The following is a 22,590-nucleotide window of genomic DNA, read 5'->3' as shown; positions in this document are numbered from 1 at the left end:
AATGGCTGCACAATAAATGGCCTCTTTGATAATGTTATCCATGATGCATTCATGTGTGAGCAGTATGATCATGGTTTTTGGTTTATAAAGTGTAAAAACTGTTTAAACTGCAGAAACGTTCTGCAATTTAGTAGAATTTAGTTTATAAAACCTTGTTTTACATCACAAAACCAATAATTCAACAGGCCTTTTCGGGTATAGCAATGTTCTAAACTACCTACATACCTCAGTAAATGTCCTTAGTTACTTTCCATCACTTGCAATAACTCATCCTCATTTACTTGATCTTATGTGAAGCATTATTGGCAAATACACATAATGTAAGTTTACTACGCAGACTCATAGTCGACCTGTAATCTCAGCAAAGCTCACTCAAGCCACCATCTCTAAAGTGAGGGGATTTTTAATATCATGCAACATTTACAAGCTGGTCACTGAACATTGTTTCTGTTATGCACACATGTTTAATGGCTTATCCAAAAGAACACATACATGTTTTTAATGTACACAAACACACATATGCGCAGTGACACGGCACCTTCAATGTCCGTTTCTCTATTTACAGGTTTAGTGATGGATCAACAGTTGGGAATACGGGTTGCAGTTTTAGAAGACAAATGGTGAACTTTAAACCTTGAAGAGCAAATTAAAGATGTGTTTCCTTCTCAGCATATAGAGTTTTGTAGAAAGTAATCTGATACAGTATTCTCTGAATTCAAAACAAACAGAAGTTTTTAAGAAGGTAATTGGGAACAGGTTACGTTCAGGATTTGGAAGAGAAGAAATTATTTAATATTACGTGTACAAACAAGGCCCAGAGTATTCATATAAATTACATAATACAAATAAAATCCAATGATATCAGATGCAAGCGCCTCACCCTGCAAAGCTGCAACTGTACAGTTACAGATGTTCCTTACTGTTTTTTCTATGCATAACTAACTGTTTTAGCAGGTATCATGGATCAAAACAAATGGGTATAAACGTCTGAAGATCGATTCCCAGTTTTAATAGAAAACCACGGCCCGCAGAAAAAACACAGTGCACACTGCAAGTAGTTGATTAATGTAAAAAAAGGTGCTAAAAACAGCATTTTCTAACAGACTCTTTTTTACTCTTAATTACCATGAAAAATTAAGACCACCGTGGTGAGTACTTTTTTTTGGTCTTTGACAAAGAATAAAACATGTGGGACGTCATTTAATCATCAGTCTGTCACGGCTTCAGCTCTCTGCACAAAAGCATCCCAAACATCTCCAGAAAGTAGAGAGAAAGGTGAACGTTACGTACTTCATACTGATATAAAATATTTTCACTCAAATCTGTTTTCTATAAAAATGGTGAGACAGACAACAATAAAATATCAGAGACCCTCCAAATGACAAAGCACCTCTCAGGTATGCTCTCAAGCTCTTCCTCTTTCTACACTTTTGTTTATCACCTAGACTAACTGCAGATTGTTATGTTTTTCTAAACACCATTCTTTCCAATAATATAACTCATTTAATGGAATCCTGGGACCATGAGTTGTCAGAAACATGCTACTACTGTTTGGTTTGATAAACAATCGTCTCTTTCTGGTATAGTTTAAAGAACAACACTCAATCACACTGCAGATCTCTTGAGAAATGAGCAGCGATGGAGCCTCATTGTGCACTCACTGTCATGGTGCTTGGTCTGGAGATTTTGCTTGCGTTTGCTTTCTTTTTGGGGGAAAATGTGCACATTCTTTCAATACAACATGACAATAACTATTGTGAAACACTAATAAAACACGTTCCTAATTCCATTGTAAGTGAATGGAGTACAGATATCTCGCGTTCCATCTTAAAGGTGCTCCTCACCAGAGTTGCGTATTTGGTAACAAATTCATGACCACCATCGCTATCTAAGAACAGACCAGGGACTTCCAGGCCCCAAAAAAGTTCCACATATTTCAACTTTCAATGTCTCCACTGCAGGCTTGGTCGCTCGCTGCTTACCCTCGAGATCCATGCAGTGGTCGAACATAGCAGATGCCTCCTGGGATTTCCCCCGAGTGCTCTTATATTCATGGGACTCAAAAGAGTTGCACTCGCTCCACTGAATCAACTAAAGTGTCCAAAGAATTGAGCGGCGAGCTCCCGCCTCACAGAAAGCCGTCCTCGGTGCCGACGAAGGAGAACCCATTGAAGGCGTTGTTTGAGCTGCTGCTGCCGTTGAGCTCCGGGCTCCGACTCACCGAGTTAGGAACCATTTCTCTGGTGAACTCTGGGTCAATGTGTTGCGTGTCAGCCGGGCCTCTCTGAAAGAAGAAACATTGTATGCAACTGGTGAAGCGTGACGGGTGTCCCCGTGTGTGAAAGGAATGGACGTGTTTACACAAACAGACCACGTGAAAAAGCTCACCACATTGGGGTTGTAGGGGGGAGTGATTCTCTTGTGGTCAAGGTCGTCCCAGTTGATTGAAGAGAAGAAGGCGTGGTTCTTTATTTCCAACTGTAAATAAAATAATTGACACCTTATTCATGTGTCCTGTACATACTGGCATTTTCCAGACAAACTGTCCCTCCAATGGAGATTTTGTATCTACTTTATTGCCATGTTGTTTTAAACGGGGAGACTGGGTGCATAGCTGTTCTCAGAAAAGGTCCAATAAAAAAGTTCTGATAGTGTAAAAGGCTCATTTGTGTAGTGTCACGGTTGAAAGACGGACTCACAAAGTCGGCGATGGCCCCGAGGCGTCTGTGCTGGTCTTTCTGCAGAAGACCCACCAGCAGAGAGCAGACGGCGGCGGACTTCCCCGGAGGAAGAGGCAGCGGCTTGTGGAGGATCCCATCATACATTTCATCTACGTCACGGCTGTAGAAAGGAGGCTGAGGCGGAGGGTTGGGGATAAAGACGTGTTTACATACAACACTAGACATATGTATAATGTATTAGAAGGTTAGAAGAAAAAAAGGTGTGGAACTAAATATAGAAATGCATTAATGCAAAATAGACGTATTGTATTTGTGTAAACAAGCGTTCTTGGGGGTTCTTCCAGACTGCTTGGACATAACGGCAGTTATGTTTGAGTTTGAGCTAAATGTTAACATTGGTGTGCCAAAGATCTTTTAATACTAGTCATTTTAAAGGCAATCCATCCAATAGTTATTGCATCTGGACAAAGGTGCTTGTACCGTTTCTTTGGCAGAGGATGTTTAAGAGATGCTCTAACCAATCATCTTGCACGATTACCAGGCCAAGTCCTGAACTTTAACATTAAAAAGCAACTAAATCTGATGGACAGGTCACCGTGAAATGCACTAAGCATGTGGTCAGAAAATTTTCTTATTATTTCAACCCCCCCTCTAATACCAGGCTGTGGATCATCTCATATGTCACTGCTCCCAGACACCACCAGTCCACTGTCCTGTCATATGCCTCCTTACGAAGAACCTCTGGAGCCAAATACTGAAGAAGAGAGAAAAAGACACCATTAACAAAACGTCTTTCTCCAAAAGATGTTTCTAACTAAGCCGAAAGGCAACAATTCTTAGTCAGTAAAATAAATGAGTAATCACTGTTGTGTCGCTGATGTCACCTGATAATTTGGACTATTTACTCACTTCTGGGGTCCCACAGAAAGTGGAGGTGGTGCCCTCTGGCTCTATACCTTCTTTGCACAGCCCAAAATCAGTCAACACCACGTGGCCCTGCACACAACAATGAATTACGCAATGCAATAAAGAGTAAAACATATAGGGGAGTTAAAGTTTAAAGTGAAAGACCCACCTGAGAGTCTAAGAGAATATTTTCTGGCTTCAGATCTCTGCAACGTAGAGCAATGAGATGGTTATTATGAATTCGCTGTTTTGTGCTGCTACAGTTCGGGGGGGGTCGATAAATATTTGAGCCAACTCTCATAGGAGTACTTTAACAAATGCTCCCACCTGTAAACGATGTTGAGAGAGTGGAGATAGCCGATGGCGCTCGCTACCTCGGCTGCGTAGAACCTTGCTCTCGGCTCAGAAAAACACCTCTCTCTTTGCAGGTGGAAGAACAGCTGCAGAAAGGTGGATGGACGGATGGAGCATGGAGAGGATGGAGGGACAAAGTGACATGGAGGGGTGAGAGGAGGACAGGGTAGTCTGCAGAGGCGTTATTTACCAAAGATCAAAAGACAATGCAACCGGATGAATAAACTGAAATTAATCAAATGAAGTGTTTGCTCATGAAAATGTATGTGTAGGATTTTTACTGATCAATATTTCAAAGTAATGGAAATTAGTCACTTTCATGAACTACAGCTTGTAGCTTCTTAGCTTAGCTTAGCATAAAGGCTGGAAGCCCAATAGACTATCGAGCTCTGTTACGTTCTGCTGGTGCAGCTTCTTATTTGAGGAGAGATGTTGATCAAGTTTATTTCATTATTCACTTGTTTAAAAACACATACTTCTCCCCCATTCACATAGTCAAGGACGAAGTAGAGCTTCTCTGGAGTCTGGAAGGAGTAGTGGAGGCGAACCAGAAAGGGATGTTTCAGACTCTTCAGCAGCACGTTTCTCTCGGCCATAATGTTCTTTTGCTGAAGAGAGAAGACACCCGAGTGAGACGGAGAGGACGGCGTCAGACTGAAGTGCCACAGATACACAAATCGTGCACATTGTCCGGAAGATTGTAATCAAGTGTATTTTTTATGTTTGTGGGTTACAGTTTAACATGCTTTTCTCCCAGAAGGAAAATAACAATCGTATAATCTAATCATTAATGCATTTTTATGTATTGATTTCAAGGTCCTGTTATCGTCAGCTCACAATCACTCTGTCATAGAACAGTCATCATAAACGTTATCAGCACCACATGGACTTTTCATACAATCTCGACTCGTCTGCAATGAAAAAGTTTTGTTTAGCTCTTCAGGAGGGTCAGTTGTAGAATCATATATATATTCATATCAATTAATTGATATCCATTTTCAGTGTAAATGAGCAAATGATAATCTGAATGTTTGACTAAAAATATTCTGATTTCCCGTCCGATGGAAACACTGAATCTCTGTCAAAGGCGGAAAGGTTCGAATATTGATCAGGTTTCACAGACTTGGACGGCGAATGATTACATCTGAATCAGAAAAACTTAAGCAGAAGGAAGTGAATGAAAGGAGTGTGTTTGACCAGATCTTGGCGTGTTGTACGAAGAGAAGAGAGAAGTCGCTCAGTTTATTTTCTGGGAGTTGTAAAATCTGCTCTTTGTACAGAACAAGTTGTAGATTAGATAAGATTGAGATCATGTTGCCGGGCTAAAATACTGTTTACCAATAACACACAATAAACAGACATTTTCCTCTTGGCTCATGGAACTATTTTCCATCTCCGTCTGGCATAAGACTGTGCGATTCAATATACATTTATATATTTTGACTTCCTGGATGCAATTTCTAAAAAATCATGTCTGCTTAATCCCTCCGGACGTAATGTACTGTATGTGCTTCGTAGATGGTGAGTTTATATCAGTTTAAATGCTTGAAGGCATCTTTGTAGTAATGATTTGGATTAAAAACGCTGTGCCTCTGAAAACCCAAAGTCTCATTGATCCGGTTTTAAGTGGGCTACGGTTTGCGTTAGAATGGAGGCAGGAGAAGCAGCATTAGGAAGCCGGCGATGATCAGCAGAGCCCACCTCTTTTTTCTTGAGGATGACTTTCTTCTGCAGCACTTTGACGGCGTAGAATTTGCTGTCCGCTTTGAGCTTGGCGAGCAGCACCTGCATGAAGGTCTGTATGTCAGTGGTTTGTTTTGTCAACAGACCGCGCCACCATCTCGACACACCACTGTCACGACAGCACACCTCGCCCCCTGTGAGAACCCAACACACTGTGTGCTCTGTGGAAACAGATGAAACTGAGATATCTGAGAAGGGTGCTGATACAAGATCTGACCTGCGGCCAAAGGAAACAGGATTACTTTGTATGTAGAAATGCAACCCTGCCAGCAAAGCAAATTATTCACATTAAGAGTTTAATAAGGAACAAATACACATTATGAGAAACGCGTCTCGCTGGAGGATGTTGGGGTTAACCGGTAGCGGCCTCAGTGGACTCTAAAGTAAATGATTCATGGAGCAGGTAGCACATTCGGATCCGAGAAGTTGTCCGTGAGAGTGCAAAGTCAGCGACAGCCCACCGTTTCTAAAAAGGTCAGCTGCTGCTAATTGAGGGTAACTTCTGATCTATGCGACCCTCCGTTGGTTTCTAGCTTAAAACGCTTTCGCTGGTGGTGAACATGGGACCTGAATGAGTCGCAGCAAACAGCTGAAGGAAAAACATACGATATTTATTCAACAGTAAAGACAGACAGACAGAGACACTGTTACCTTTCCAAAGGTCCCTTTGCCAATGACGGCCAAGAAGTCAAAGTCAGTGGGTCTGGCACTGAAAGAAGATGGAAAGCAATCTATTAAATGGCGGACAGAATTACACAATACCTGAAGTACTTTATTTGTAAAATTCATTGTTCCTTTTAAGCCTTTCATTTGAGGACAATCTTTTATGGAATTATTGGATTATTGCATTATTTTATATTATATATGTACAATTGTGTATTTTAAGTGGGTCGGTAGCTGCGTGTCCTGTTTGTGAGTGTAAAGAAGCGCTGGTTAGTGAGAGCAGGCGACTGACTGAGGGTTGGCTGAAGGTCCCAGGTTGACATCAGCGTGAGGAGAGGAGGATGGTGACCGCAACTGGACGACAAAACACACACAAAAAAGTCAACAAAATGAATGACACTAGACTTAAAAACTGTTGCTTTTAGTTTTTTTAATCAGTTGCACCATTCAACATCAGCAGCCCTTAAACTGTCCTTGGGTTGACCTGCAACCCTGCATGAAACAGCAAAGATAGGACAGACACACACATGTTACCTGTTCATCTAAATGTCATGTTAAATGTCAATTTATGTAAAAAGTCTCTTTGCCCCCTGCAGATTGAAAAAATAATTTACTTTTAGGTTGGCCTGAGAAAGTTTGTTAGTTAGTTTGACACCGCTGGGTCACAAACAGACTAGTAGAGAAAAATCATCTATTCGCCAGCAAGTCTTTTAATGTCTTGTTCAGAGACAATATGGTGTCCATAAACTTGTAGCCCATGAACAGTGGCACCAAAAAGGAAAAATCATTCAGCCTTAAAATGAAAACACGAGGATCGGAGTCACATTTGAAGCTCATTGCGTCATTATTGAGTAATTACAGCACATCTCATGAAAGGCTCCCGCTGTCGGATGTATCGGATGTATCTAAAGCGTTGAGGAATTTGTTTCGGAGCCGTGAATATTTTACTGACATGCCAATATGTTGTATTAATGACTAAAACTAAAACAACCACGCTCACGCAAGATCTCCTGGATGTATCATTAACCATCCATTTCTTGAAAATACAGTCAGAACTGCATTGGCTGCAGGTTGAATCCTTGTCACATGACCCAAAATAAAATAAGGCAAAAAGCATCATGCAAAAAATAAATACACTCACATTGCAGTGTGCAGTGGCCATTATCTATTTCCCTCCCACTGGTCCAGCATCAGCGGTTAACAGACCTGTGAGAGGAGGGTGAGGGTCATGAGGTCAGCAGCGGGGAAGGATACGATCATCTCTTCAAACTTTTCTCATCTCACAGATAAGATTTGTTCTCCTCAGCCTGGACTTAGTGTGACTGTGTGTGTGCGCGTGGATGGGTGAGTAGGTGTGTGTTTGTGTCCTAATCAACTGCTGACCTTAGTATAACAACTCGAGGATCCAGATGAGCCGGTAGTTCTGGTTTGTAAGAAACCATTTGCTGGAAAAACAAAAAGACAATAAGCGACATTGTGTGTGTATATATATATATATATATATATTCTGTATGTGTGTGTATGTGTTAGCGTGTGTGCGTAAGCACTGTATTAGTGAACAAGTTTACATTGTAAATGTTGTTGAGCCATTCTATATATAACAAAGGTCTCACACATAAATGAATCAAACGTCCCTGTAATTTTTGCCCCTTGAGGTGCTTCAGGCCAGTTTGTCTATTTATAGACGAGATCTACTTCAAGACGCCGGAGGAACAAAATTTGACATTTTAGCTTTGAAAAAATATTTTTCTGGTTGTGGTGGCCAGACATGTTGAGGCAACACATTACTAGATTACGTGGACAGTTAATACACAGCGCATCTCCAAATTAGCTGTGTATTGACTGAAAATACACTCAACGCAACTAAAACATGATTGAAGTACAGAAAAGGAAGCAGGGCGGCGCTGCTCTTGATTTATGTAATTCAATCAAAATTAGAATATGCAACACACACATTCTTGATCAATCACAGCTTTTCTTTAGCATTTTGGATAAGTGACTTGTTGCAAAAAAAATGAATAAAATCTACTTCTTGTATTGACCTCGTCTGCAGTTAATGATCTTGCACGATATGTTTAGTAATTATTTTGTATCTTCCATAAGGCTAACAACACTCCAGGATTTGTTTAATATAATTGTGTGTTCATCAGAAGCTGATTCAGAAACATCAAATCCAATAACCTTCCACGGTGCATCAGGCAGTACAAGCTGTTTTTTTCAAACACCGACACTAAAGTCGTGCAAATGTTTGGACTTCCACAAGACAGAAGTTACTCATTATTAAATGGTATGAATAAGTATACGGATTCCCACAGCAATAGGAACTAGACAGCCTGACAGTGACACCACGGGAGACAAATCCGTGTAAACTAGTGTTTTACCTTCATTATTACCAGCAGCGCAATAAGGAAAGCAACTAGTAGATTAGTTTAACAAAGCCAATACAACACAATACATCCTGGCACATGTTGTATCCCCCAAAATATAAATAAATCGACTTTAAAAGAAACAGAGAGGTGTCACCTGGGTGAAACGTGCTCACCTTCGTGCAGAGGATGAGGAGGTCACTGTGCTCTGCTCACGAGAGCCACCAGCTGAGGAGCCGCAGGAGCCTCAGGCAGTGGCAGCTGATTCGAGGTCACTTCTTTTCTTATCGTTCACGCTCACGCAGGGAGGCCGTCAAAGAAAGTGAATCATTGATGAAAAGTTTCAGTTTAAAAGAGGCGGTGCAAGGCTTTTACACTGAAGGGGCGGGACGGCTGTCCGGACTTCGCTCCTCGCCTTCAAAATAAAACGGGTAGACTAATTTAGCCCATTTCGTTTTGTGTTGGGCTATTTATATATAACTTGGGAGTCAAATGGGAACAAAGCTATGTTTATATGCTTGTTTTTCAAAGATAATGTAAAAAAATGTTTATCTGTATTGTGTGGAATATTGAGTAGCTTCAGATACAGGTTTGCAAGAGTCTGGTCGCTTTAAATGAGCAGCTTCTCACTTCAGTATTTGCTCTTTTCTATGGTAAAAAACATATTTTGATTTTTCTAGAGTAACGGCTGAGGCAACAGGATAACAGCACATACAAAGCAGAAAAACATTAGACAATTCCATACGTAAATTAAGTGAGACTTTAAATACATTTAAGCATTATCCACTCTCACAAATTAACATACCTCCTTAAAATCCTCCCTACAAAGGATAAACTTGCTTTTCTTATGACACATTAAACCACTCAACAATCAACCAACGGTTGCTTCTTTCATCCGGCTGCCTATCTGCATGCAGCAAGCAATCATGTTGTTTTCTGCAGAAGTAAGAGAAGATAAGCAGTAAGGGAGTTGTCACCACCACAGTCAACTGTTGACCAGAATATGGATAGTCAATAAGGGGATGTGATGTAAGCAGAGTAAGTTTATAGTCAACAGCCCCCCGTACCCCCCCATACACAACACAGCTGACAAGCACAGGAAATGTGTGTGTAATCCCGGATGAAAAGAAAAGAGGCAGCAGCTTTAATCAGACAAGACAGCTTCGGATGTTTATTAATTCATATGGATTTAATGACATTTGTGACCCAAGATTATCTTGACACGCGCGCGCAAACACACACACACACACACACTCACACACACTCACACACGCATACACACAAATCCCACCAGAGAGACACACAAAAAAGTAAGATTCCAAGAGCCCTTAAAACACTCTGGTAAAACAACTTTCATCTCACAATATCAAATCCGTACAGTGTTATTTTTAAACCAATTCTGACGTATAATGTAAACATTTTGCAGAACACGCTTTAAATGTTGTTTCCATCACATGTAAACTGCAGAGAGCTCCATAAACTTGCTAGCAAAAAAAAAGTTTATTGCACTCTCTAGTGACCAAGTGTGGCAACATCATTGTGTAAAATCCATTCGGGTTTCACAGTTGTGCTAAAATTGTCTTTTTCATCTATAAATAATTGCTTTGCATAAAGATATAAAAACCCTGTGTCGTTTCTGTTATCTCACTCAGATTTCATATTAGAGGGAAACGTTTTAAATTACAGCTCCTGGATCAGATGAGTTCTCACATTAGCTGTGCAGTGAGAAAGCACAATGTGGAGAATTTAAATACCAACGACTTCATGCTTCAGAATGAGCCTGAATCTGAGCAAAGGCCTTTTCTCTCTTTCAACTCACAACATCGGCCACAAATAGAAAACCTTTTCCCAACAGTGTGAACAACACAGCGTATTTATTTCATTTTTTTCATCTGTTACAGAAAGGTCTGATAACATAAAGGAGCTGTAACATTAAGTGTCACTACAGTACTTCTTTTTATTGCACAAGACGTGAGGCTTGTAGGAGCCTCACTGACCAGCCTCGTTTACTGCATTTAATTACTATTTTTGGCCGCATTTCCCCCCGGACCAAGTGTAGAAACCGTTTTGCCAAATTTGATTTAGTTTAGAATTACTTCTATTTCCGCTCAGGCTTCTAATGCACAATTTAAAAACATGTCGTTGGAAATAACCTGCCCGTAAAACCTTTAAACTGTAACCCTGGAGGTTTCATCTACATAACCCTCCCTCTTTGTATTTTCCTCGGCACCAATTTGTCAAAGCATCATCTTTAAGACATTACTCCACCAAAAATATTTGTATTTCCTCATCACCCCCCCCCCCCCCCCCCCCCACTCGCTCTCTCTGATGGGTACAGGACACCAAATACATGGAAAAAAAGGGATCAGGGTCTTTTCCCTGCAACAAAATGAATTTGGCACATGATGATTCACAACCCGACGCCACAGGTCAGGTGGGAGGGGGAGCGGGGGGGGGGTCACTTGAGTACCTCGTCTGTGCTCTTGAACATGAGAATGGCGTTGGAGATCTTGAGGGCGGGGCCTAGCTTGATGCTCATGATCTTCACAATGTCGGTCTGTGTCAGCAGCAGGAAGGCCTCGCCGTCAATCATCTGGGGAGGAGCAGACACAAGGGCGCTGATGCGACTGCAGATGACTGGTCTAGAAACAATTAGTCGTCTCGAGGGTGAAACAGACACACCTTCAGCGTGCTTTCACAGACACCCTGTGGTCTCACCTCTTCTTTGAAGAGACGGGCCTGTTCTTCACAGCCGATCAGATTCTGGACAAACATGAAGACCTGAGGTACGAACACAACCGCTTTTAAATAATCGTCCACACAGAGAGAGAGAGAGAGAGAGAGAGGTAAGAGATACGCTCCGCTTACCTCCTCGATGCTCCATGCTGACACCTGGCTGGCGTGAATGCCCTGAACGCCGGGCAGCAGCTTACAGTGCTGCTCCCAGCAAAGGGACAGAGTCCTGTCTGACTGGCTGCTCAGCGCTGACATGAACAGGGACGGATACACGTCCTCCGAGGACATGCCTGAGGTCAAACACACACACACAGAGGGACAACACTTGGAATTCAATGCCGCCGCCATTGAATGCAATCATCACTAAAGGAGCAGTAGATTGAGCAGCATCTATTGTGGGGTTCATTCTAGCTGTGCTTTTCCCCCTGACACGGTGCTCCTTTATAGTGGTTTACTGCCTATTGCGTTCTGTGTTTACTTCCAGATGCTGATGGTCCACATTCCAAATAATCGGTCACCATTTATCGTCTCTCTGTTTTCCTGTTTGCGTCATCCCTTCTTTCCCCTTTTTGCACCCTAATCGTGACTTCTGCTAACACGAGTCAGTCAAATTGTACGCTGTGAAAGAACGCTTGTGACCAAATGTTTGCTATCGTCTTCTCCAATCTATCCATTTTCTTGTCAAAAACGAGTTGAGCGCTGAGCAGCCGGTGTTGCACACCAGGGCAGATATCAGCCCGGCGCATCATTCACACCTGCAGCTGACATGAATGACTTCCATAGAAATCCATAACCCCCTTGAAGCCGATCTGACTCCCTGAAGCCACAGAGTAAAATGCTCTCCACAGACAGATACGCATTGTTAGCTTTGAAAACTCACTCTGGTAGTCTCTCTGCTGGTTCTTCCTGTATTTGGGAGGACGGCCAATCCTGGCAACAGAGGAAACGATCAATGTGAGACAAAGGCAAAGGCGCTTGCATATGTGGACCAACACACAGACCTGCCACGGAAATGTGTCTTCTTGGTCCTCTGGCCAAAGAAGAGGGTCCTCTTGCACTCTGAGTCCGACAGCTCGGCCTTCAGCCTGCCTTGGTTACGCTCAGCCAATGGGCAGCCGGATATGCAGTGATGGGCAGTGAAGCGGCCGGTCACATGGCCCGAGCCATCACAACCGGGAGTCGGACACTTCCTGTTCCAAAGACCCAGATGTCAGGTATTAATTTGTATCTTGAATGGTTGACCTGATGAGAAAAAAGGCCTCCGTGAAGTGATGCTGGAGCGGAGTTCAGCTGACCTGTTGTGGAAGCTGTACTTGTTGGCTCTGGGGTGGCTGATGGGTTTACAGGGAACCGGGGAGGGGTAGGTGGACTGGCCGGTGGTGGGAGGCTCCTTCACACCTAAAGTCATTCAAATACAGGCAGATACAGTCACTAATATTGTTGGGAGGAAACAAGTGGTGTAAATACCAAGGGGCCTTTTTAACAGCAGATTTGAAAATCAAAGGTTTTACTGATGATATCGTATCGATGATGCTCTGTTCTATTCAAGCAAGTAGACCCTCACACTTTAGCAACTACAACATTTAATGCTGCTAAGATTCAATGCTAGCTATCAATTCTAATTTAGATTTGAGTTTTGAAGAGAATCAACTTCCAGTTTGGACTGAAGTGCTGGTTGCTTCCGTGTGGCTGCTGCCTTTTGGTGTCCCGTGGGGGAACTTTGAGTGGGTGACCGGTCGCCTCACACCAGCCTGCTGGGTGGATGTCCGGGTGATCTGAGTCCACCCACTCATCATAGACATTACTCCAGCCGTCATAATGAACCTGAGGAGGAATACAAATGCACGATGCTGTAAATCCACACACACGCAAAATGCAGACGGCACATCTTGCATAATGGGTCCGAGGGTTGGTTAGAAAGAGGATGTGTCGTACAGCAACAGTAAATGTGAGTTATTATTCCAGTGGGGTCATTAAACCCATTAGCGCCACAAAAAATCCCACAAGTACGTGACCGCGGCCGCTTCTTAACTTCATGGAATAGGAGCTGAGAACAAACAAACAGAGCCCTGCCTTAATGCGATGAGTCTCCACTTCCTCCACCGTCGCCACTCTGATCAGACCAGGACTCCTCTTGTCAACAGCCTCCAGCTTCATCTGAGGCTGGAAGCTGTGGGCCGCGCGCTGGAGACAGAGGACGGACGAAACAAACTGTAACTTGTTCAACAGAACCCGCAAACATTGTTGGATGTACCTTCCGTAAGGCATTGGCTTTACTCTCACCAAACATCAGTTCTATTGTTTCATTTATTAGGTATTTTATGCCTTTTTATTAGATTTTAGAGGACGAAGAGGGCAGGAAATGAGGGGAGGGACATTACCAGACACAAAACCAAACAGGGGAACCCTTTGTCAAATGAATGGTGGGACAATGCACATGATGCACTGAATGCATCCTCCTCCTGTGCGAGAGTTAATCTGATTCAGTTCAAAGTAGAATTTGTTTTAGCAAAGCTATGTCTATCCAAACCTCTCTTGTTTTGGTGAAAGATGTTCCCACGACTACTATTACTATTTGGAACAGACTCTGGACCAATCGTCTCAAATGGACACGTTTGTTGTCCATCAGGAGGCTGTTAGACTGTCAGCTAAAGTTATTTAATGTCTTCGAGCTCTTTAATCCCTGTGGTCAAAAAGATAACGGTAGCTGGCTGAGACGACCATCGCTAGCTTCTCATCCCGAACTCTAAAACATAAGGCGTCCCATTGGACGAGTATGACTATAGGGAAGATATCTGTGGACTGTATCTGCATGCAGGTGCATTGAGTGTGTGGAGATGATTCAACAGGGCGGGTACATACATCTTTGACTCATAATTATGTTTTTGTCAGCTATGAAAGGATTTCAATGTTGCATAATTATTATAACTTCCTTTTCTAAAAGAATAAACATTTATTCCAGGTTCTCACCACTTTAAAGGCGTCAGCGTCCACCGCCTTGGAACCAGTTTCCCCCAAGTAGTGAGACCAGGAGAACCGGGCCTGATCTGGGTAATCTGGTGCAGTAAAACATTAATTCAACCAAAATCTGTTAGTGAATACAAACAAATTCCTCTGCCTATTCAACGTATTTTCTTCTGAATAATGATCAAGTCCATGCTCCCAATGTTTATTTCAAAAAGCAAAGAAAAAAGGAGCGGCGTTTTTAAAATTAACGACCCAAGAAATGGCTGAGCATGATTAAATCAGTGATTAACATTGAACACACTTTTCACCTTGGGGTGGTGTTAGGGGGAGGTTCCTCTCCTGGCACCAACCAATAGGGTGAATGTATGGACTGCTGGAATCACACCTGCATAGTTTCAACAAACAACAACGTCAAGCAGCTCAATAGATTCAGTGTAAGAAACGTCTTTTGTCTTTTCCAGCTGCTCACCACATCTTTCACCGCCGTTCACTCGATACTTCATTCTAATACAGAATACAATGACTACATGCGGCGTGACATCACTCACGAGGACAAAGCCAGAGAGAATTATTAATTCAATCTACAGCTCAACTAATATTGTAAACTTTGTTCAGTGTATTATTTAGTTACTAACCCAGTTTCCAAAATGTGTAATTGTTATAAATAAAAAATAGACGCTGGTAAATGAAGAAAGTAAGTAAGTAAATCTTTCTATTTAGGTTGATCAAGACCAAACAAGAGCTGACGGGAGAGTAATTATAGAACATTCATCAGGTAAGGAAATCACAACTCCAAAATGAATGTTTCTATTTCTAGTATTTCAGCCATAACAACTCTATATAGTGATAAGTTTGTTTTTGCGTTGTTCTTTCCCTTAGTGGCCATGTTTTGATTAATGTAGCCTTACTACACCTGTAGTTTGGTTCATTTGGTCGGGGCCACATTGTTGTGTTTAAGATCTGCTCCTCTCCCGGTTCACACTGGCTTTATACAAATGAACCAAATCTGTAGACATGAAGTTAAACAGACTGAAAGATTGGACAGTTCAATCCGCATGACAGGCCAACGTTTCTCCGCTGCCGCTCAGCAAAGCGCTTCTGCCAGATTATTTTCTTCAGCCATTTTCCAAAGCCCGTACGTCCACAACGCGTTGGAGGCTCACCAGTAGTCATATGTATCATCCCAGTTGTCAAAATGAACCAGGAAGCGGTCGTCCACCACGTCGGTGACGGTTGCCACACAGATGAGGGAGGGGTTCATCCGGTCGACGGCCTCCAGCTTCATTCCTGTCGCAAAACTGCCCTTCACGTCGATCTAAACAGAAAGCCGTTATGTTAGAAATGACCGAGCGAGCACGCGAGGGAGGAGAGGCGGACGGGGTCGTGTCCTATAGGGAACCGATTCTGACCCTGTCTCGGAATTCACCAATCATTAAAAAGCACTTAGTTTGATATATTGAAGATTAAACATTAGCAGGTCACTATTGACCCAAAGAAGCATAAAGCTGTTTGATGTCCTGGCGTTAAATATTAATACTAAAGCAAATAGGCAAAAGGCGCGTGAGGTGAAAGTGCTTTCCTAAAGTGATCACTTTGATCACAGCGAGCAACTGTTTAAAACAGTTTTACTATAAAAAACCACTTGACTTGATAACTGCTTCGTGTCAAACCATTCACCTCATCCAGCCGGGCTTGTAGATAATACAACTACCGTAGATTATATAGTGGCAGTTACCCTGCCAGGACTGGCAAAGAGGTCTTTGGACGCCACTTGTGCTTTAGTCATTCTCAGGTAGTTGGTCCAGGTGAATTCCTCCTCCTTACAGCCTGCAGGAAAAACAGAGAGAAGAAGAACGCGATTAAACGCCAGGAGTTCGGCTTTTTGGGAAATTCACGACTTTCATCTCTTGTAGGGAGCCGAGGAAGACGGGCTGAGCGTCAATATCCACTTAACAGCGCCTGTAAAATTCTTGAATCAACGCCTATTTACCTTGTTTGTTTAATATGTACGAAACTGAGCTCAAAGAGTGTTGTCATCAGCATGAAGTTACCCGGCAACCTCCTTATTTTTAGTGCAAGTTAATCAGTGAGTCTTAGAGGCGCCGGTGAGTATATTTTCTAAGGTGAACATGAACGAGTGCATTTCCCAAACTGTCATTGCTATTCCTGATGATTCGACCGGTTTTCTGCCTTTGATATCTTCTATTCGCCCCCCTGGTCTCTCAGTACGCCCAAAGTCGTATGACCTCTCACCTTTGGGAGTGTGCAGTTTGTGTCCCGTGCTCTCGCACCAGCCTGCCGGGTGGACGTCGGGCGAGTTGGCATTCACCCAGAAGTCGTGGCAGTCGGAGTAGCCGTCGAAATGGAGCCGCAGCCGGTACCCGCAGACCTGAATGACAACACGAATCATCAAGTAAACACGAGAGGAGGCGACGCGCCGGGGTCGACTGCGCCTGCACGCGAAGCAGACGGTAAGTCAACGGTGATTTTTAAACCCAACTAATCAGCCGGAACGGATCCGTCACCCGTGTGGGTCCGGCTCACCTCAGCCACGGTGAGAACAAAGTACATAGACGGATGCTGCGGGTCGATGCCCTCCAGCTTCATTCCCTGCTTGAAGCCGCTCTTCACTGTCGGCACTCGCTGGCTCTGCACACGCGGGATACAAAGGCAAATATTTCAACACTGATCACAGAGATTCAAACTGAACCAAGTGAAAACAAGGAATGGAAGCAGCAAACGTAGCAAAGTGGAAAGGTTCAGCATTCGCTTTCTTTTGAAAATGTTGGAACAGGAAGTATCATTAACACAAAGCTTGTGTGGCACAAATATTTAGATTGTTAGAGAAATAAATTACTTTTAAACGAAACTCCCTCAACCCCACACTCTGCGAAAGAGCAAGAATAATTGGGCCCAAACATCTTTTTAACATCTCTCAATTTACATTTCTTATTTCCGTCCTCCATAAATTCCTTTCCCTTGGGGCGATTACTTGCCGTCCGTGCTATTAATTTACTACCACTGCTAGCTGCAATTTGAGGAAAATGCACTTTCTTGTTCTTCTGAGTTTGTACCCTATGGTTGAATGCACTTATTGTAAGTCGCTTTGGATAAAAGCGTCAGCTAAATGACATGTAATGTAATGTGAAGAAAGTAGTAAAACGTCACGTGACCCGGTGTGAAGCTGAGTCTGAAACTGAGGTCTGAATATTAAACTGAAACGAACCTCTTGGAAAAGCTTGTTGGGCGCAGCAACAGCTTTGGTTTCCTCCAGATACTGAGCCCACGTCCACTGCTCCGTCTTACTGTCTCCAGCTTCACCGAATACACAAATCAGTTATTAGTTTGAAACAAGGAGCAGCGGGTGTTTGAGGTCCGTAAACTATTAAACAACAATTTGTGGGGATAAATAATTAAAGAAAATAATAAAAAATAAATAAAAGTGCTCTAATGTTAGTGACAGACAATCAAAAAGGTAATGCAGACATTCAGGGGCTGGATGGAAAAACCCAGTTAATTTCCAATGTTATATGGAATTACATAATATTGAGTATGCATCTGTATTTAGGGAGAAAGGTGGCAGGAAGATAAAACGGATGCAACAGCCGGCAAATAAGCAAAAACGTAAAAATTAAAAATAAAAATAAAAAACATGACATAGCAGGCAAATGTAAGAATAAAAGATTAATCCAACCTCCTCTGATGTGTCGGCCGTCTGCTTTAGAATCATCCATTTTCTCATCCTAAAATACACATAATAGAAATAGCGAAAGAGCTCAGAGTAGAAGGAAAAGTAGAGTCACTGTTTAAACACGTCACTTCAGTCTGAATTCATCACAAATGAGAGCATCGGTATCTTCATCTGGATTTTAAATGTAAATAACAAAGCTGTCCCACCGTGCCTTCGATGTCAGAGTCTTCCTCAGAGGGACTGAGGTATTCTTTCCTCTTCCTCTTCCTCATCGGTTTCAGGTGATCGGGGTTGAGGGAGGAGACCCTCCCGCCTGCCGGCACCTTCTCTACTCCCATGATCCTCCTGAGAGAAGGAGAGGAGGGTCACTCGGGTCTAAACATCAGCAAAATGTCCTCTTCTCTTTCCTTACTTTCACAAAAACAGGTTACATTGGAATCCTTGCTGCTTTTGTCGTATTTCAATTGGAAAAAATGTTCGTGTTTTTGCGAGCAAATTACAATAATAACAACAGCTTGTTTTTTGCCTTTTAAAAGTGAGAAAGTGTAGAAAAAAACCTTTTAAGTAGAGAAAGTATTGGTAGAAATCTGTGATTCTGGCCGTGTATCGTTCTGTATTGTGACTTCTAGCACGCGTGAGCACCAGCATACTTGTCAGGGATGGGCTCCCTGCGCAGCTCCTCTGTGTAGGTCCTCTGAGCTCTGGCATCGTAGGTGGGATGTCCCAGTCCGGCCTGGACTTCGGGTTTGACCGGCACCAACCGCTCTGGCTCCACTACTTCCCTTCTCGCAGGGCCGACAGCAGCCAACACGTCTGACATGCAGGAGACAGGAGAAGTCATGGGGCGCATCAGGCGAGATTGATTCTAAATTCAAATTTCAAATTGATTTCAAAACATGTGGTGGGAGCAGTTCCCGTCAAAAGTGCTCTGCAACAGCTGACGTAAAAAAACTGCTTAAGTGGTCATTAAAAACGGCACGCTGTGAAATATTTAGAAGAGCAATGCAGCCGTAAATAGAAAGTAAGAGCCGTCACATAACCACAACTCTACCTGGCTTGTCTGCTGGTGCGCTCTCCGCCTCGGCAGATCTCCCAGAGGTCCCAGCTGCTGGTTCAGTGATGCTGCTGGGGGTCCCTGGGGTGATCAGTGTGCTCAACGTTCCCACATCACTCACACAGAACTGCAGCACACAATAAACACACACACACACACACACACACACGAGCGCGCAATGTATCCATCTTGTTGGGCTATATCGTTTTATACATTCAACCCTTTTTCCTCCTCAAAACCAATTCATCAGCGAACTTCCAAAGATACAATGTTGCCTGGTTTGTTTCCATGTCACCAACCTGTTCTCATTCTAGCACAGACTCTTAATAACGTGAGAAAACAAGTGTTCAACCTTCATCTGCGTCTCCTTCATGCTAAACCACTTCAGTGAGTCCCAGTAAATCCATATTTATAGCAAAATAAAAGACTACTTTCTAATGATTCAGGATTTTGGTGAGCCATTATTCCTCAATGTTAATGTGGCAAATTGCTATCCAGAATAACAAAATAAACCTGTCTTCTGGATTGTGATCGATTAATTGTTTTTACACAAAATGTTGTCTGAGTGTAAGTGAACTCTGACTCGATGATAACAATCTCATCGAACTGCTCTAATATGACACTTACGAATTGATATACACATAAAATAATGTCTTTGCCTGCTTTAAACCAGACAGGACGCTGTGTTTTCACTGTGTCTGTTTCAAATACACAAGTTTTCCAGCTGGATAAACACTTGACAGTATAATCATTTCACCTTGAGGTTGCTGCTGGGTAGGATGGCCACCCCATCCTTCCACTCTAGGACGTGGACGATGCTACAAGCCCCGCCCACCTGCGCTGTCAGGGTGGGTGTGGCTGCTTCATTGGCCCTGCCTCCTTTACCTGGGTCTCCCATGGCAACAGCTGGAGTCACCTCCAGCTTCTGATGACTGACAGCTGGAGCTGAGGAGAGACATGCAGCCAAATTCATTCAACTTCCTCCCCCAGGGCATGTCATGATTATCCCGGACCACTGTGATCAATGATATTATCAACGATATTATTAGTGTAGTATAAACAATAAGATCAAATGCAAGGCTGTGTGGGTCGAAAATTCCTGTATTTGTCTGACTATCATTGTAGCACGCCGCTAGGAAGCTTCATGAAGCCTTTTCACGTGATGATATTCATGATTATCCATCTGACAGAAGTTGATATGGGTATTTTTTTAATCACAATCTGCAAACAAATCTAATATTGTTGCATCCATACCAAAGAGCACGTCATTTGTTTCCCCACATCATCTAAAATTTAATTGTAACCATTTGATTTCTGTTTTGCTACAATTATATTTTACATTAAGGTACAAAAGAAAATGTGGAAATGTTATCTTGTATCAGTGGAGACATGTAATTTAAAAAATATATATTATTATTATATTAAATCATGCACTCTGATTCTGTTGTGTCTGTGATTCTGTTGTGCTACTAGCGGCTAACGTAGCCTCAAGCCACCAGTCTCAATGCAGCGTGAGGAACAGAATGTTCAGTGAGCTTCACTTGTTAAGACTTTATTTTCAAACTTTCACTCTTAGTTCCCCACCGACGCCGACTCAAGGGACATGACTTAAGAAACCCGGCTTCCCAGCAGTAAAAGGTGCTTTATACGGAAGGAGAAGCCACCGACAGTCATTCAACACCTGTCGACGTGTAGTCGATAAGTTCCCCCTTTAAATGACCATTGTGAAGGATTAAGTGGCGTCTCGTGGGTGAGGTGACAGATTCTCTCCTCCACCCTCTTTTCCAAGCCTGTAGACGAAACCTCAGAGGTCTTCACTGTAGAACATCTCAGGGTTTAAGACAGATGTTTGGCGAAATACAGAGTGCCTGCGTGGCCCTCTAGTGAGAAAGAGTTTAAAGAAGGTCGGCGCTCACCTGGAAGGAGGAAAGCTGTGGCGGTGTGCGCTTGGGGCCGAGCCTTCTTGGCCACGCTGTCACTCGCACAGATGAGGACGGCCTCGTTGGGGGACGAGGAGGAGCAGGGGTCCAGAGGGGGGCGGTCGGGTTCCTTTGGTAGAGCCTCCACGTTCACTTTGGCACTCATCACGGCGTCCCTGTCCTTTACTCCGGAGCACTGCGGAGTGAAGAGCAAAGGCGTCACGGGGAAGCATCGTGGTCACGACCATTTAAACGCTCCTTTAAATGTATGACCCGACTAAAAAGTTGTGGATCCTCACCCTGCACATGTTTCCTTTTGAGTTATTTAATTCTATAATTTCATTTTTCTTTTATCAGTGATCAATAATAATGGTATTACTACAAGGCACAGTGACAATAGAAACGTAAAGGCCACTTTGTGGCATTTCTCAAAATTTAAAAATAAATCACAATTTTTAGACGTATAAAGGCTCTGCTTTTTTCTTTTTGCTGAGAAATGTGGATTAAGATTCAAAGTGTATTCAACAATAATTTCCCCAATTATTAGATCATTCTTATATTGATGCAGAGTGATGGCAGAGCCTTCCTGCATCAAAAGCCATGACCCCGTGTGACTTTCCAACAGCCATCCATCCAAAAGGCAATAACGGTGAAACACCAATATTTACGCACAAGCTGAAGTCCAGGGAGACAAAAACAAACACATTTCAGTTAAAATGGCGGAGGGAAACACATCCGGTAGGCAGTTTTTTTTTTAATAATAAAAGCAGTGTCACAAACCCTGTGAAAATGTCTTTTAGCGAAAAATGAAGGCTGTCCCCCATTCCAGCTGCATCTGAGATGAATGAGCAGCATTCACTCGTCACAACAATGTAAAGCGCGTTACATGTGCCAGTAACAATAGCACGACAGTTTATTTCAAAGTATTTAACTGGATTGGTTAGTGAGACGCGTGATGCCTCAAACACACATTTAAAAATGGAAAGCAATTGTGGTTGAATACATCCTGAACGCCAAAAAATGCTTTGCCCTTAAAAAACACATTTACACCGGTTCCTTTAAAACCGTTGTGATTAAAAAGGAGGTTCCGACCCGTCGGAATAGGAGGAACAATTAATAAATGTGAAATAAATTCGTGGTTTCCGATCAATTCGGAACTGAATTTTGGCTTACCAGCTATTATCTCCTGCGGCTCCGGGGCTCGTAGTGCGCATGCGCGAGTCCACCGCACAGTCACCGCTCGATGCCTTTAATATAAAACCGAGAGACTTGGAGCGCGTCCGCTCCGCCATCGAGATGTGGACATAATGGAGACAATCGATTAGCTGGGGGAGCAGTGAGCGCGAAAGCTTATTTCAAACAAATTAAAAATATAGCCGCAACATGTTAGTTTATCTTTGCCATAAAAAGGCCGCCCTGCATTGAAAGGCAATTATATAATTATCAGGAAATAGGTCATAGCGATACCGCAGATGTTTCATGTGACGTGGACAGAAAGTAACACCAGAGG

General features: G+C 42.9%; 2 protein-coding genes across 6 annotated transcripts; both read right to left on the bottom strand.

The window, feature by feature from the left end:
* Positions 1-444: 444 nt before the first annotated feature.
* sgk2a (serum/glucocorticoid regulated kinase 2a) lies at positions 445-9,626 on the bottom strand. Of its 4 annotated transcripts, XM_078084583.1 has the most exons (15): positions 9,519-9,626; positions 8,890-9,128; positions 7,731-7,792; positions 7,489-7,553; positions 6,640-6,701; positions 6,336-6,393; positions 5,643-5,726; positions 4,418-4,549; positions 3,915-4,027; positions 3,757-3,793; positions 3,591-3,677; positions 3,340-3,435; positions 2,700-2,855; positions 2,389-2,478; positions 445-2,284 (listed from the first exon to the last, which is right to left on the bottom strand). In XM_078084583.1, exons 4-15 carry the CDS (start codon positions 7,507-7,509, stop codon positions 2,129-2,131), a joined length of 1,092 nt encoding a protein of 363 aa, XP_077940709.1. In that variant the 5' UTR covers positions 7,510-7,553; positions 7,731-7,792; positions 8,890-9,128; positions 9,519-9,626; the 3' UTR covers positions 445-2,128. The 4 variants fall into 4 exon arrangements, with proteins under 4 accessions (XP_077940709.1, XP_040050335.2, XP_077940718.1 ...); XM_040194401.2 differs by lacking the exon at positions 9,519-9,626 and having other exon boundaries at positions 445-2,309; positions 8,890-9,058; XM_078084592.1 differs by lacking the exon at positions 9,519-9,626 and having other exon boundaries at positions 8,871-9,016.
* Positions 9,627-9,861: 235 nt separating this feature from the next.
* On the bottom strand, positions 9,862-22,363 carry l3mbtl1 (L3MBTL histone methyl-lysine binding protein 1). Of its 2 annotated transcripts, none has more exons than XM_040194390.2 (22): positions 22,254-22,363; positions 21,078-21,276; positions 19,919-20,106; positions 19,159-19,288; positions 18,758-18,920; positions 18,314-18,452; positions 18,111-18,159; positions 17,643-17,731; positions 16,961-17,065; positions 16,670-16,805; positions 16,152-16,243; positions 15,580-15,731; positions 14,725-14,801; positions 14,420-14,505; positions 13,523-13,633; positions 13,105-13,273; positions 12,745-12,847; positions 12,451-12,639; positions 12,330-12,379; positions 11,582-11,739; positions 11,432-11,494; positions 9,862-11,306 (listed from the first exon to the last, which is right to left on the bottom strand). In XM_040194390.2, the coding sequence occupies exons 2-22, from the start codon at positions 21,244-21,246 to the stop codon at positions 11,172-11,174; spliced, it is 2,553 nt and encodes an 850-aa protein (XP_040050324.2). In that variant the 5' UTR covers positions 21,247-21,276; positions 22,254-22,363; the 3' UTR covers positions 9,862-11,171. The 2 variants fall into 2 exon arrangements, with proteins under 2 accessions (XP_040050324.2, XP_040050325.2); XM_040194391.2 differs by having other exon boundaries at positions 12,330-12,355.
* Positions 22,364-22,590: the final 227 nt, after the last annotated feature.

The sequence above is a fragment of the Gasterosteus aculeatus genome, chromosome 2 (assembly GCF_964276395.1).
Source record: "Gasterosteus aculeatus chromosome 2, fGasAcu3.hap1.1, whole genome shotgun sequence".
Taxonomy (NCBI): domain Eukaryota; kingdom Metazoa; phylum Chordata; class Actinopteri; order Perciformes; family Gasterosteidae; genus Gasterosteus; species Gasterosteus aculeatus.
The sequence above is the reverse complement of the archived record's forward strand: the minus strand, read 5'-3'. Positions and strand labels throughout refer to the sequence as shown.